General features: G+C 46.4%; 1 protein-coding gene across 4 annotated transcripts in view; it reads left to right on the forward strand.

Annotated features, from left to right (window-relative positions):
* GTF3C1 (general transcription factor IIIC subunit 1) overlaps positions 1-16,052 on the forward strand; it is a 2,559,884-nt gene that overhangs the window by 485,853 nt on the left and 2,057,979 nt on the right. For 2 of the 4 annotated variants that reach the window (XM_078662887.1, XM_078662885.1), the window contains exon 8: positions 11,194-11,309. In XM_078662887.1, the coding sequence (XP_078519013.1) occupies positions 11,194-11,309 (116 nt within the window). Of the gene's footprint in view, positions 1-11,175; positions 11,310-16,052 lie in introns of all 4 variants that reach the window. The other 2 variants (XM_078662886.1, XM_078662884.1) reach the window with 1 other exon arrangement.

Below are 16,052 nucleotides of genomic sequence, written 5' to 3' on the forward strand. Positions count from 1 at the left end.
AAATTAAGGCAATTCTTTTGATGCAAAATTTATTTGACTTTCCAATTCAGGTAAAACTATTTCAAAGATAGTATAGGCAACTATAAAAAGTGTATTGTTGAATATATTTATCCATATCTGAAGTTGGATACTATCTCTAGAACTGACTTTTTAACTTTTTTTTAAAGTGTTTTATTGCAATTTCAAATATGAACATATTAATCAGTTACACACTGTCATTCAAAGGGCTAGGACATAAGTGGTGCTGTACAGCCTCTTACTGGCAACTGTGAGTCCTACTATTTTTTGCTCCACTCTTTGACGTGCCAAGCTCAAGTAAATAATTTACAACACAAGTTCAAACCAAACAACCCCCAACCCCCAGGCGAAGTGAACCCCATCATGGCGTTACCGGGGTCCACCCTCTTGCTAGCTCAATCCCCTTTCCCATGGTCCATACCGTATGAGCAGTATATGATCCAAAACTCCCCGGCAGAATCCCTGACCTTTACTGTCCGTCCGTCTGCGAGGACTGTTCATTATCTGATGAGCCCACTTTAACAGTTAGGCAATGAAGCATGTCTGCCCATTCTCTCCGGTCTTCCTCAACCTTTTCGCCTGTCCGTATCTGCTTGAGATGAATCCCTTCCACCAGTGCCCACTCCAATATGTCCTGACACCATCCATCTGTTGTGTGCCCTGCACTGGCCACCCCGTGCATCACAATTACCTTTTTTGCCAGCAGCCCAGATTTACAAACCTACAGTGCATCACCCTCTTTTTAGGATTGGGTATCTTACCCAACAAACAGTTGCCGAATTGACAGTTGGATGCCCACCCCAGTCACTCGTCCTAGCCTTACTAAGAATACTAAAATTTCTCCATGAAAACACTTATGCGAGGGTGAGATGGAGCACCACAAGGGACATGACAGACAAGATAGAGATTCAGCAAGGGGTCAAACAAGGATTCGTCCTCGCTTCAACACTGTTTAGCCTATATATTAATGGCACAGTGAGGAAACTGAAGGAATGCGAACACAATGCCCCTAGATTGGCAGGAATACCAACACCAATACTAATGTTTGCAGATGACACCCTCCTAATCTCTCGGACACCAATGGGCCTGCAATATGGATTGAATGCCTTTACAGCCTTCTGTAGGGAAAGGGGATTAGAATTAAATCTGTCAAAATTTAAAGTTATGATGATAAATCCCAACAAAAGATGTAGAGGCAATGTGACTGTAGAGGGGCTTCCTCTTGAAAAAGTCTCACACTTTGATTACCTTAGGGTGAGGCTGAGTAATACCCAAACCTGGGGCCCCAAGATTGAACAAAGTAAAATCGTCCTCCATCAGAAAGCCTCTGCTATAGTGAGGAGATGCTGCATGGGGAGGAGCGGTCTCCCTAGCTATCACCTTATACAGCTCCTCAGTAGTAGCATCAGCAATATATGGAGCTGAGGCTTGGGGCTACGCTACAGCAGAAATGTTAACAAAAGCAGGAAAGCTTATTAAGGCACTTTTTAAACTTCCCTCAAGCTCACCTGTTACCCCACTGTGTTTAGATCTAGCCCTCAATCCCATTCAATTAACTGTTTTACTAAAACCTCTGTTATACTGGGTTAGGTTATGATCCACCCAAGAACTGGCAACATACAGAGACTGTGTAAAAGAGTTGCTAGCTCTAGTCCGAGACCAGAGAACTCCATGGCTGAAGAACATCAAAGAAACATTGCACAGAGTAGGTATGAGTGGACTATGGTTCTCCCCGAATCAATTGACAAAGGAGATGTTCCAAGAGTAAAACAGTTATATGGGGAGGCAGTTCTATTGCAAACATGGGAAGCCTATTCGACTGACAGCCTAACAGGCAAGTTTTTGAATCATAAGTGCACCCCAAGATTCAAACTATACATGGATAGGGTGCACCCACACCAGTCTAAATGCTTTTATGTGCAACACAGATGTCCCCTGAGAGCACATACATCAAAATGGGCCAAACCATCCCCTCAGACCGATTCTTGCCCAAATTGTTCTTATGTAGAGGAAACAGACATCTATTTCATTTTTTTCTGCCCTTTATATCAAAGTGCAGAAAAATGGCTGTTAGCCGCGTGCAAACTTATAAGAGTGAGGCATTACTGGGAAGCCACAAGACTCTTTAAAAGGGACACTAGAGAACTTCTAGCTTATGCGGTCTCCAGGTACCTGTACAGTGCCTGGATACTAAGGAAGAAAGCCCTACCCAATCCAGAAACACAATAGATAAAATTGATAGAGCAATCCCTGGCAGGATATATACTGTCGTCATCGGTTATGCTTTTTATCCTCTGCTTATTTATCTAATGACCAAACAAACTACCTTGAAATGATTCTATATATTTTTGTATGACCCCTTTTAGACCATTATCAAAGGATGTAAGCGTGTGTCCGTTGTTTTAACTGTTTTATGGGATCTGCCCAAAATAAACAAATATTATTATACTTGTATTAGTCTCCCAACCACTTCCTTCAGTATCTAGATACCATCTTACATGTCAATGTCATATGGATGAATCTGGTACCTGGTTTGATGAATTTAGGGTACTTTAGCTAACCTTTGTGATAAATTTTATGTAACCTATCACGAGTCTAAACCAACACCTATTTCGTATCGGTTAGGGAGTTTTGAAAATAAGTGTTCCATGTCGGTCAAGCTGTAACCATTGGTGTTGATCGATCTGCAGTCAGCATCTGTTAGTCTGCCAATCATTTGTATTCCCTGTCCACCCTCAAGTAGGACCTCCAGCATGTGGGACACCGATGGTATATTCGAAAAGTCTGCCCAGATCTCTGGTGGTGCGCACAAGCTTCACGGATTGCAAAAATTGTCGCAGCAACCCCAAAAGCCCTCCTTGGTGGCATCAAAATATAATGAATTCCTCTGCGGAGTAGTGTCTCCCAGTAGGTGGCAGCCCCACGCCATTTAGTCGCTCAGTGTCATGACATCAGTGATTTGACTGAATGGCTGAAGCCAGTCCAGTGGGATGAGATCTACTAAATTGTGGAAGCTTGAGCACTCAAACAGATTACACTGTCCCACACCGTTGCAACCTGTGCCCCCACCACCGGCACCCCCGTGACTTGTCGCTGGCCTTGTATTAGGCAGACTTGCAGTTTATTTACCTCCACCATGCTATTCAGGAGGTGGGTCTGACAGTTGGGTTCAGCAGCACACCATTTCACTCCATGCTGCAGCTGTAAGGAGCCCATTTTGAGGTAAAATTCCTCACCAAGCAGTGGGACAGATGGGTGCGTAAGCCACGTGCCTTTTTAGGACTCGCCTGAGCCAGCTCATGCCCTGCACTGGCGAGATATTTAGTGTGTGGGCTTTAAAAATCTGACCACAGCTTTGGCTGGCATATAGAGTGTGCAGATACGCGCACAATGACGAGCAGAGACGCCATCTGGCTTTCCTCTCTCGTCATGGTGCGCGCACATCGCACACCACTCGCCAGCCTGCTTTCACTTTTGCCGTTGCACATTGGAACACAGGTTAATCAGAACGCGCTAAATGCAGGGCCAACTCAACCATAAAACAAATTACAGATCAAACATGCGTACAGTGTTAAATAGGAACGCACACTGCACTAGATAACCTCGTCCTCTGCCGCAGCCTACCGAAAGCTTGGATTTCAGTACATTTTTTATTTATTCATTAAGTGTTCCTATATCACATAGCATATACAGTATTCAATGTTACAATGCAATTTCATAACTTCAAATACAGAGAAAAAAAGGGGGAAAAAAGGAAAATTGAGAAAGAACATCAGAACCATATCTAGTGAAAGGACACATCAAAAGGAGAAATAAGAATAACAATCAGGTACTCCCTTGAGATCAATATTTAACACACACGTCTACACATTAGCCACGCCTTACCATTGCCGTCCGAGTATAATAGGATACTAGTTGGATCCCGCCCCGCAATAATTACCCATCGCCCTGTTCACACTGAGCCACTAGATATTCTCTCAGAGGGGCCCAAATGTCCGAAGGTCTTAAGGACACCGGTAGTTCCTCGGCGTACAGTTCTAGTTGCTCCTGGCAGTATACCATGTCTTTGAGCCACATATCCACTTTTGGGCACATTCGACTATCCCACGTGAACAGTACCCTCCTCTTTGCCAGCACCAGAGCCACCCTTACAAATCTGCCCACTGCCGCCTTCAATCCAGGCACATAACTCAGTAGACACTCTAGTGATGTGCAGTTAATCACCTGACCAGTCATGGTTTGTAGTAGAGTGAGAACCCCTTCCCAGTAGTGGTATACCGGCCTGCACTGTAGTGCAAAATGGAGAAAGTCCGCTCCGCCCTGACCGCACCTCCTACAACAGTCCGAGTCCCTTAGCCCAAGTCTGTGCAGCCTGTGAGGAGTGTGGTATACCTGATGGAGGAACTTCAAATGTATAATGCATTAGTTGCTATTGGACGTCAGTCGCCCTGTGAGCGTACAGATTTGTTCCCATATTTTGTCATTAATCGGGGGTCTAGTACCTCATTCCAACGTTCCAAACTATTGTCCACCCCGCGAACCGTCTCCTCCTGCACTACCCTGTATAATCTGGTGCGCAGCTTCTTCCTAGATGGGGCTACTATTATCAGCTGAAGCGCCTGTAACACTTCCGGCTCATCAGGGAAACACGTGTAATGGTCCCTCATCGCCCGTCCGAGTGTGTAGCAGGTGTACTGGAAGAGTGGGGTAGGATTTTGTATATAGCTCAGGTCAGCCCCGGAGATATACTTCCCTTCAACATATAAATCGTGAGAGTAAGACCAGCCTCTCTGAGGTTTGTGATGGGGCACTTCTCTCCAGCCATAGGTAGAGCAGAGTGTCCCTCTATAGGCAGTGCAGGCGTATATAAAGGAAGTTTATGAACACGTCTCCCAATCTCCTGCCATGCAGAAATAGTGGTGTCTGTCGTGTTTATTTCCGCTCTGGGCTTATGTCAATTAGTGTGTGTAATGATGCTTTTCAAGTGTACAGGATACGCATCGCCTTCTTCCACCGCTACATGCGGAATGAAGTTGTAAGCTCTGAACCAGAAGTATGCGTGTTGAGCTTGCCCACATAGGTAGTACGCATATAGGTCTGGAGCATTGAAACCCCCTTTCTCGAACACTAGCGTCAACTTATGCCAACCAATCCTCGGCTGTTTGTTCCCCCACACAAGCCTCAGCAGTTGGTTCTGGATTGTTTTTAAAAAAAATGCTTTGACAGTTTAATCGGAATATTACAGAACAAGTATAAAAATTTAGGAAGAATGATCATTTTTATCAACGCTATGCGGTCCGCCAGGGACAGAGGCAAACAGCACCACCGGTCAATCTGCTGCACCAGCCCTGTATATGCACGGCCATAGTTCTCCCTGACAACGACCTCGGGGTCCTGATGTAGCCAGACCCCTAAATATTTGACTGGTTCTTCCGACCATACAAGGGGATATTCCACCTGGGGCGAGACAGTGACAGGCGTCAGGAGGATAAGAACAGATTTCTCCCAGTTTATTTGCAGACCGGAAAAGAGACCAAATTTTATGTATTCTCGCAAGACTGGCGATAAAAAGCATTGTGGCTCACGGACATAAAAGAGCATGTTGTCCGCATACAGGGAAATTAGGACCGGCCGATTATGAAAGTTCAACACGCCCGCCCGATGTGTTTGCCAGATTTTGCATGCCAACGGTTCCAGAACAATAGCAAAAAGGAAGGGGACAGGGGACAGCCCTGCCTAGTGCCACTTTCTATGTTGAATGTCTCTGACGTGAGTCCACCCACCCTAACCCTCGCGGAGACGTCCATGTATAGGACTTGAATCCAGCGAACAAATACATGAGGAAATCCCATCCTATAAGAATATACACCATGTACTTCCACTCTATTGAATCAAATGCTTTTGCAGCATCTAAAAGGACAGCCACAGCCGGCAAATTAGGATTGAGCACATGGAACATGGCAAATACTGTGCGTAGATTAAAGGAGGTGAACCGCTCCGGGATGAAACCGAATTGAGCCGGTAAAACGAGTAGTGGCATCAGAGGCTGCAATTTAGTAGCTAAAATCCTCGCCAGTATCTTCGCATCCAAATTTATCAGAGAACGGGCGATATGAGTGGCACCACGATGGAGGCTTATCTTTTTTTTAGTAGGGTAATGATTAAGGCCTGTCTCAGGGATGGGGGGGAGATAACCAGTCTCGTGAGCTTCCACATACATTTCCAGAATGTGTGGCACTAGAAGAGCCGAATACGCCTTATAAAGCTCCGCTGCCAGACGATCTGGCCACGGAGCTTTATTGTTCGGCAGCGAGAGAATGGCCTCTTTAACATCCTCTTCCTCAATGGGCAGACTCCAATATTTTCTGTGCACATCTGACAGCAACGCACAGGCCGTATCGTCAAGATATTTATTCATAGACGACTCGGGCATGCCTCCTCGCGTTGTGTATATATCCGCATAAAATGACCAAAATTGCTCTACTATACTGTTGTGTAAATAGTGGGCTTCTCCGTTTGCATCAACAATATGGTCAATTGGGGGATTATCAGCCCTGTCCCGCAGTGTATTAGCCAATACCCTGCCCGGTCTACCACCCTCGCCATAGGCTCTAGCCACATACCGTTTGGATAAATATTTCTCTTCCATTGTAGCCAACGAGTTATACTCCTAAATGTTTTCATGAATTTGGGCCAACGTCTCAGTGGACAGTGCAGTGTTATAATGGGACTCTAACTCTCCCAGCCATTCTTCCAGCTTGCGCAGTTACCCCGTGAGATCTCGAAGTATTTCCGCAGAAGTGCCTATGCATACCCCCGTATCGTCACCTTAAAGGCTTCCCACAGGGTCGCCTGGCTCTCTACGGAACCTTCGTTGAATTCAAAATACTGTATGATGGCATTTCTGATAGTCTCAGCGTAAACCGGGCCTAACAGTGCGTCCACACGAAACCGAAAAGTAAATGGTCTGGGCAAGTTGGCGGGCACAGACATCTCAAGGACAACAGGATTGTGATAAGACAAGGGTCTCGGGAGTGTATAAACCTTCTCCACCCATCCATTTGCCTCCCCATTGAGCAGCCAGTAGTCCATCCGAGACCAGCTATTAAAGGCAGGGGTGATATGCGTGCCCTCCAGTACCCCAACATTGCACAACCGCCAGACGTCTACTAGGCCCATCTCCCCCATAACATCACGTATGCACTGTGCAACTTTGACCGTACGCGTCCCAGCTGGTTTCGATTTATCCTGCTGCGGATTAAGATCACCCCCACACAGGAGCGCTGCTTCCGGCCAGAAGTAGGGTGTGGTTGTTACTCCCACTACTTTCTGGTACCCAAGAAGGGCAAAGTGGGCCTACGCCCTATCTTGGACCTACGGAACGTCAACGGCTTCCTTCGGAAGGAGAAGTTCAAGATGCTGACACTGGCTCAGGTCTTAGCTGACCTGGACCCTGGAGACTGGATGGTAGCGTTGGACTTGCAGGACGCTTATTTCCACATCCCCGTCCTACCGGCTCGCCGGTGCTACCTGCGGTTCACGTTAGGCCACGAGCACTTTCAGTTTACCGTGCTCCCCTTTGGCCTTACCAGCGCCCCTTGGGTGTTCACGAAAGTGACGGCGGTGGTCGCAGCTCATCTGCGCAGATCAGGGGTTTCAGTCTTTCCCTATCTCGATGACTGGCTGTTGAAGGCGGGCTCGACTCAGGCAGTTGTCTCCCACCTCCAGACTACGGCCGACCTCCTGCATATGCTGGGGTTCTCCATCAACGTGCGGAAGTTGCACCTGATTCCCTCACAGAAGCTCCTTTTCATCTGAGCGGTTCTGGACTCGGTGCAGTTTCGGGTTTATCCTCCCGAGCAGCGAGTACGGGACATTCAGGCTATGATTCTGATAATTCAGCCTCTGTCCCTGGTTTCGGTCAGGATGACCCTTCGACTACTTGGTCTGATGGCCTCCTGCATCCTGCTGGTGGATCATGCCAGATGGCATATGCGGGCTCTGCAGTGGGACCTGAAGTTCCAGTGGACACAGCACCAGGGCAACCTGTCCCATCATGTCTAGATCTCGGAGGGCACTGCACGGCAATTGCAGTGGTGGCTCACGAATCGCGATTGGGTCAATGGCAGATCCCTCTCCCTTCCCCAGCCGGAATATACAGTTGTGACGGATGCGTCCCTTCTGGGATCGGGCGGCCACATGGGGGAGGCGGAGATCGGAGGCCTCTGGTCTCCGGCGAAGTCCAAGCTCCACATCAACCTTCTGGAGCTTCGGGCAATCCGACTTGCACTGAAGGCATTCCTTCTTTCTGTCATGGGGAGAGTAGTGCAGGTGTTCACCGACAACACCACCGCCATGTGGTACTGCAACAAACTGGGCGGGTGGGGTCGTGGACCCTTTACCAAGAGGCTCTGCGCCTCTGGGCTTGGCTAGAACATCATGGCATGTCCCTTGTGGTTCTTTATGTGTAAAAGAAGCAAGGACCCCCTGAGATAGTGGATACTACAAGTCCTAGGTCAGGGAAAAACAGCGTGCAAAATAACCATGGCACTTGAAATACGGATTCTATCCGATCAAATCAATAAATGTAAAGAGGAAGTAGGAGGTCTGTACTCAAATTTTATTATTGACCTTATCTAAAAATAAAACTCATAAAACATACATAATAACTATCAGTTTAGACAGTATCAAATTATTCATAAAATACACAAAACATCCTAAAATGCACAAAACATCATCAATATACAATGAAAAGTAATAACAAATCACAAGTATTTTTAAAAAATATAATGACGCAACAAATGATTGAAAATCACAATATTAAAAAGGTGGCATAACAAATGGTTCTCTACGCGCGTTTCGGCGACCAGCGCCTTCTTCTGGAGTAGCCACGTATCACACGTTCTTGCTCAAATTCCGTTATAGCAGCCAATCACACGAATAGATTCTAATTTGATAATGTGTGAAGGGATAAAACACGATAAGCTGAATTGATCTTGCTAGGCTGCTTCCTTTATCTGTGTTGTAAAAAGTGTCTATTCTTGGCACTCACACAAATTCTGTCTGAACTTGTGAGAAAATCTGGCCTCGCTTCCCAGTGTGTGCAATTGATTGCATGTAAAATACTTAAAATAATAAAATGTTGCATGAAATGTGGCAGGGAAGTCTTCCTGATGTGGAGAAACTTCTTTCATTCCATCTAAGGGAACGTTTCTGAAGTTGATAAAGCTGGGAGCGAAGCACGAAAATCCTGGGCTGCTGATAACCCTTCTGGGATCGGGCGGCCACATGGGGGAGGCGGAGATCGGAGGCCTCTGGTCTCCGGCGAAGTCCAAGCTCCACATCAACCTTCTGGAGCTTCGGGCAATCCGACTTGCACTGAAGGCATTCCTTCTTTCTGTCATGGGGAGAGTAGTGCAGGTGTTCACCGACAACACCACCGCCATGTAGTACTGCAACAAACCGGGCGGGTGGGGTCGTGGACCCTTTACCAAGAGGCTCTGCGCCTCTGGGCTTGGCTAGAACATCATGGCATGTCCCTTGTGGTTCAACACCTGGCAGGTTCTCTGAAGGCCAGGGCGGACAAACTCAGCCGCCGGTGCATGATGGATCATGAATGGTGTCTGAACTCTGACATGGCGCAATGTCTATTTCAGCAATAGGGCAAGCCTTAGTTAGATCTATTCGCCACCAAAGAGAACGCGCAATGTCATCTCTTCTGCGCATTGGAATTTCCAAGGCGGCACTCGCTCGGCGACTCACTTTTATTCGCGAGTGGAGTTGCGGTCTGTTGCACGCCTTTCCGCCTATACCACTTCTGCCCTCTTCCTCTCCTCACTCTAAAGACTGCTTTCCAGGTTGCCATCACCTCTGCTAGAAGGGTGAGTGAGCTCCACGCTCTTTCCTCTAAACCTCCTTTCCTCTCGGTCCATCGGGACAAAGTTGTTCTAAGGACTCGTCCTTCTTTTCTGCCAAACGTTGTCACTGCCTTTCACATCGGGCAGACCATCACTTTGCCTACCTTCTTTCCGCCTCCGCATCCCTCAAAAGAGGAAGAGAGGCTCCACTGTCTGGACCCAAAACGTGCGCTCCTCTTTCTATCTAGACCGCACACAACAGTTCCGGGTGGATGACCAGCTTTGTTGGCTACGTGGGCGCCAAGACAGGTCGGGCTGTGCACTAGCAGACAATCGCTCGGTGGGTTGTTCTGTGCATAAAGGCTTGTTACTCCTTGACTAAAAAGGAGACTCCGGTGGGGATGCGTGCTTTACCAGGTCGCCGGCAGCCACTACTGCTCGGGGAAGGGGAGTTCCCTTGCATGACATCTGTCAGGCAGCTACGTGGGCCCCGCTGCACACGTTTACCAAGCACTACTGCCTGGACAGCCAAGTCCGGAGAGACTGCTTCTTAGGCCGTTCTGTTCTCCAGGACTTTCTGGTGTAACCTTGATTCGCGGACCCACCACCGGGGTTGGTATTGCTGGGGTATCTATTCTAAGGTAAGGAATCTATCACAATGTGTTTCATTCAGATGCACAAGTTACTTACCTTCGGTAACGATATATCTGTAAGAAACATTAGTAGTGATAGATTCCTAACCGCCCCACCCATCCTCCCCGTTCTGCGAACTGATTTCTGAGGTTAAGGTTATCTCTTTCAGGGCCCTAGTTTCAAGACACCAGTGGTCAGTTTCTTGCATGGCTCTGCGTTCCTGGCGTGGAAAGTTGTGTACAGAACTCACGTCAGCACGCGTGGGCGCGTCTAAGTAACTCCGGCGACGTCCTCGTGACTCACGCGGAGCCGCAAGCCGATGCCTACCGATGCACAGGGGTGCTGCTGATGAAAAACTTTCCGGATACAGTCTGACCCCAGGGGTAATTCTAAGGTGAGGAATCTATCACTACTAATGTTGTTACACATATATTGTTACCGAAGGTAAGTAACTTGTGCATTTGAATAACATCGCAACAAGTTTGTGTATCTGCAAACTGTCATTCAATGCTGCAGTCGCACATTATTTTATGTCTTTGTATAGCAAAATGTTGTTTAATGGAATCCGTTTATTCCATTAAAACAGAGAAAACCGTGTGTTAGCTCTGTTTAAAAAAAAAAAAAACATGACTTCCTTATTTTAAGAATTTCCCATAAATCAAATTAGTGTTCTATTTTCCAACAGTAGAAAACGTTGGTACTAAAGGGGTTTCTCAGTCTGAAATAAGACGGTCTATGAATGTGGGAAAGCTGGAAGCTCGAATGCTATGCCGTCTGTTGGAGCGGTACAAGGTCATTAAGGTAATTTGAGCTTTAAAATTATACTGTTTTTTTTTTTTATTGTAAACTACAAATAATTAAGTACAAGTCAGTTTTACAACATATGTGAATACAGTATTAAAAAAATTTCAGCAATTTGTTAGATAAAGTTTCTTGCAGATGATTTATTTTCCTGCTATGGCATTGTTTCTTAAGCTCTTTTAGGTATAATATCCTGCATTAGTAGAAAACCGATCCAGTGCAGTTCGTCAAAATACCTCCATTCTGACTTTGCTAGAAAAATGGCCATTGCTGTTCATCAAGTTGCAGCGTCCAGTCTTGTAAGCCTAGTGTGGTGATTATCTTTCAGCCTGGTTCATTACTGTGGAATTTTGAATCAACACAATGTCGAAGGTAGGATTCAAATACTAGATCAGCAAATGCTTTACACTTTCAAACCGTCCCTAGTGGTTAATGTGTGCTCCCCCTGCCCTCTTAAGTGGCCTTTGTTTTTAGGTCTCGCGTGCTAACGCAGCGCATGCGTTGCTTCGCTAGCGAGACTCTATTGCTGCCGCTTTCTGTCCCGAAGGGAGACAGGATGTGGCACGCGCAGACAGGAGATGTGCACGCCTACGGACAGCGTTCACATCTCCTGTCCCCGGAGGCTGGCAGCGCTCGCATCGCGTGCTTTCGGTTTCCCTTCCAACCGCTGTTGAGTTCTCTGTCCAGCGAGCTGGCTGAAGAGCAAAGCAGCACGGAGGGCGGTCAGATGATTGCAGGGAGCAGAAAATAAAGGCTGATGCTAAGCAAACTTTGAGACGGCAACAAATGAGGCGAGCACAGGTGAGACAAAGCAAGGAAAAGAAAATGATTTGGCAGGAGAGGCAGCTGGCATGCAACAGGACCTAGGGTGCCGTGCAAACGCCCCATGCAGGAATGCATGAAGCAATATATCCATGGGTTCAAGGGCAGCCCCAATAAGGCAGGTACACAACTGATTGGTTGTACGTCCGATTATCGATTAGGAACGTGTGACATAAATATCGGGTCTTGAAATTTGTTTTCTCCAAAAATGTCGCACTTAGACTTTCAATAATTAGCTACATATTTTAGTAAACGAGATTTAATGCACTATACTATTGTGGGAGGACATTAAGGCCACAATATTCTGGTTATATTCTGTTACTGTGCCAAACTGATGCCCTTTCTTTATTAGTCTGGAATTTAAATACTCTTGGATAGGTGGCCTACCTCACTTTTGGACATCCCCTCCCTTCTCACTCTCAGTACGTTGATGCACAAAATTTTGAGCACACGTAAAAATAGAGGTGGGCGAAGCGGCACATTGACATGGTGTGCCGAGCCAGAGCCGACCCAAGGGCTCTTGGGTTCTTAGAGCCTGTGCACGAGCCGAGCCCTAAACACGTTTGACATGTAAATCATGCAACAAACATCACGTACAATAGGATGATATCTCTTTACAATTCAAAGAAGTGTTTTTCTTCAACATGAGAAAGTTTTGACATTTTACATTATAGCATTGCAGTGAGATGTACTTATTGAAAGATAGATTTTAAACATGAACTTAAAACTATTTTATCCCCGCCTTATCCTTGCAATAGTTTCAATAGAGAATTACGGGGCAAGTCAGGTGCCACAGGAAACCTGTAAGTGACCCAGATTCTTATAGGAAGAACAACATTGTAGTCTATTAAACTAAACACAATAGGTGCTTTCATATGCGTTAGTGAAGAAAAAAAATCAATAAAATATTTGCCCAAGATCACACTATTTGTTAAGGGGTGGAATCCGCGATTAATGCAGGGTTTTCTGGTTTTAGCCTCCAAAAGGTATCTGTTTCTCCTTTTACTCTCAAGGGTTAATACTTTTCTTTTAGCTCTTTGTATATGAGGGCAGCGCCGTGCGAGTGTGGCAGTCAGAATCCACGCGAAAGCTCGAACCGTTATGGTGGCTAATTGTGCACGTTGCCATATTATGAAGTAGCGCACAGTTAAAACCTGTGATACAGATGGAAAAAAACACGCATTTAGTATTTACAGACTGCACAATTTCTTACCCCACTTTGCGTTCGTACTGTAATTGTTTTTTTATGTGAATCAATGAGTTAGCGCATGAACTGCACAGAGTGCGTCAGAAACAAACATGGAGCTTTATCTGTCTCTGTTTATTTCTAAGCTGTGTTTGGTAGTGCCTATATACATATTTACTGCTTGTCATGGAGTTGCGCTATAGATCACCTTTCTACCCTTTAGTATAGCCAGGACCACTGGAACTGTGTGATTTTACAGCCGTAGCTTTTTTGCGCTTAATCATGGATTTGCCACAATTGCTACATAATCCATTAATTGCTGTGTAATGGTTATATTGTATTTGCTTATTTCTCTATTTGGTCGTCCAATTGATACTATTGATGTGAAATATGTACATAGAGTATTAATACGTGTTAAAATCACAAAATGATAACATAATTCTATCAAATATTGTGGCGCGTTGTGCCGCATAATTTGCCTTTTCTTTACGCCTGATTTGGTCAACCTTGCTGCATAATTTGGTGCTAACCAAAGGCATAATTCCAATGGTCCTATATATAGTATAATGGTCCCTGTCTTGATGCTTTTTGAACGGTGTCCAGAAACACAAGGAAGTCGCAGTACTGTTCTTGAAGCAAATAACACAGTTCACAGCTTTCGGGGTATCTACCTGCACTGCTGGGGGCACAGCTCGAAAACTGTCACTCCATGTTTAAGGGTCACGGAGCTAGGACTGCCGGAAATTCTGGGTTTCCATTGATATACAGGGAAAGTTCATTTTTTGTCATAAGAATACTGTAGTGCGTTGTCGCCTTAGTTATCCTGATTACACTTTATTACGATTGTAGCAGCTAAGTGACACATGCTATTGTCCACTTTCCCTTCAAGTCTACAGCACTTGGCATGCTGGCACTACTCTTGAGTCACCACTTACTGAATTCTGCTGGTACCAAAATATGCATTGCTCTCTGAAAAACTAGGACTGACAGAGAAGGGTTAGTCAGGCATGATGTGAGCTCGCGTGGCTGCTACGGATACTCATCCAGTGTTCCCACAAACCAATATTTAATAGCGGTCAACTTGTCTGAAGCCACGACTCTCGTTTTCTGCCAGTCCTTGCTTTGAACCCACCTCCACGTCCTCAGCCTCGGGCTCTCGTGCTTAAAATGGGGAAATCAAAACTACATTCCTGGAATCCAGAGTGATGTGGCTAAAGGTGACCCCCAAGGGATGTGGCCATATTCGCAAGATTGTTCAACAGCACAGCGCCTAAACGATTCTGTGTAAATATCCCTTTTGTTGGTCAGAGGCAGTGAAATTGACTTGTCACGATGGAAGCTACCGGACGTGGGACCCCTGGTGTCCAGACGGGCCAGCCTCGAGGGTCACCAACAAGAAGAATGATGAATCTTATCCAGTCAGACACCGGCTTAACTGTGGGCACAGTCACAGAGACGGCTTCGAAGGCAAGCTGTGTGGGAGGGAAAGACTTTTAACTCACTCTTCAGATCCCTGCGCGTTTGAGCTAAATTTTTCTGAGACAACGTCCATTCAAACTAATGAGATGGAAAGTGAGCGATTGCTGCCGCTTTCAGTGCCGCAGGGTGACAGGAGGTGGCACGCGCAGACAGGAGATGTGCACTAGCGGACAGGAGCTGTGCACTCCGTACACGTGCACATCTCCTGTCCCTGGCAGCTTGTGCATTGCACACTTTCACCCCCCCCCCTCCCCCCCGTCGGCTCCACTGAGCCAGCTTGTTAAAACGAGGCAGCAACTCAACGCATGGTAAACAGGACGCGTTTGTGGCATTTTGCCACTTGCCCCGCTCTTTTCAGAGTCCGGTTGAGCTACTACAAAGTGCATTTATAAATCACCAAAGCAGGCATAATAGTCTGCTTTTAGATTTTCATGTTGAGGCAGGGAATGTCAACTGATAGTAGGTGGTGGCGCATATGCTAGAGTTACCTTGAAATGTGTCATAGACAGTGTTCCCAATAAGCCGCGCGCCCGAGCACTTCTGTACCCCCGAGCGCGCAGTGCCATGTGTGTAGCACGCACATCCCACAAGAGTATTTGCCCCCGCTTTTAAGGCGAGCGGCACTAAAAACGGGCATTTCCTGATTGTGGAGGACCGTGAAAGTGACCACCTTGAAGTGAGCACTCCTGAGCGGCAGGTGAGCACTAGCTGAACTTTTGTTTCCTATCGCAGCAGCGAGCTCTGCCGCGTGTGCTTTTGGATTGACCTGGAACACACGCACTGTTTGCAGACTTGCTGTATTGTTTTGTAAGTAAAGCGATGCGGGGGGGGGGGGGGGGGGGGAAATTAGGTGCTGTTATTTAAGTATTAATGTGAATCGCAGCTTGTGATTAACATGAATACATAAATAACAGCACTCAATATTCCCCCCCCCCCCCATCCCCGACCACAGCTTCGCTTTACTTTCAAAACAATAAAGCAAGTCTGCAAACAAGGCAGATTAACCTGAAAACCACACGCCATGTTGGCGGTGGTAAAAGTAGTAGCAGCTGACAACCACCTGCCCTTATTCTGACGCACAACGTCATGGCCGGGGAAGTGAGGTTGAAGGAAGCATTCGTTTTTTCGTGTCCTCTATGGCTGCGAGTGCAAGCTTCCAGGGCCAGGTGAATGGTTGTTTATTGATTGCGAGAATTACTCTGAAAAGCATAGCGAGCATGCAGCAAACTGGCACAGCTAGATCTTACATAATGTAT

The sequence above is a fragment of the Lissotriton helveticus genome, chromosome 10 (assembly GCF_964261635.1).
Source record: "Lissotriton helveticus chromosome 10, aLisHel1.1, whole genome shotgun sequence".
Classification (NCBI taxonomy): domain Eukaryota; kingdom Metazoa; phylum Chordata; class Amphibia; order Caudata; family Salamandridae; genus Lissotriton; species Lissotriton helveticus.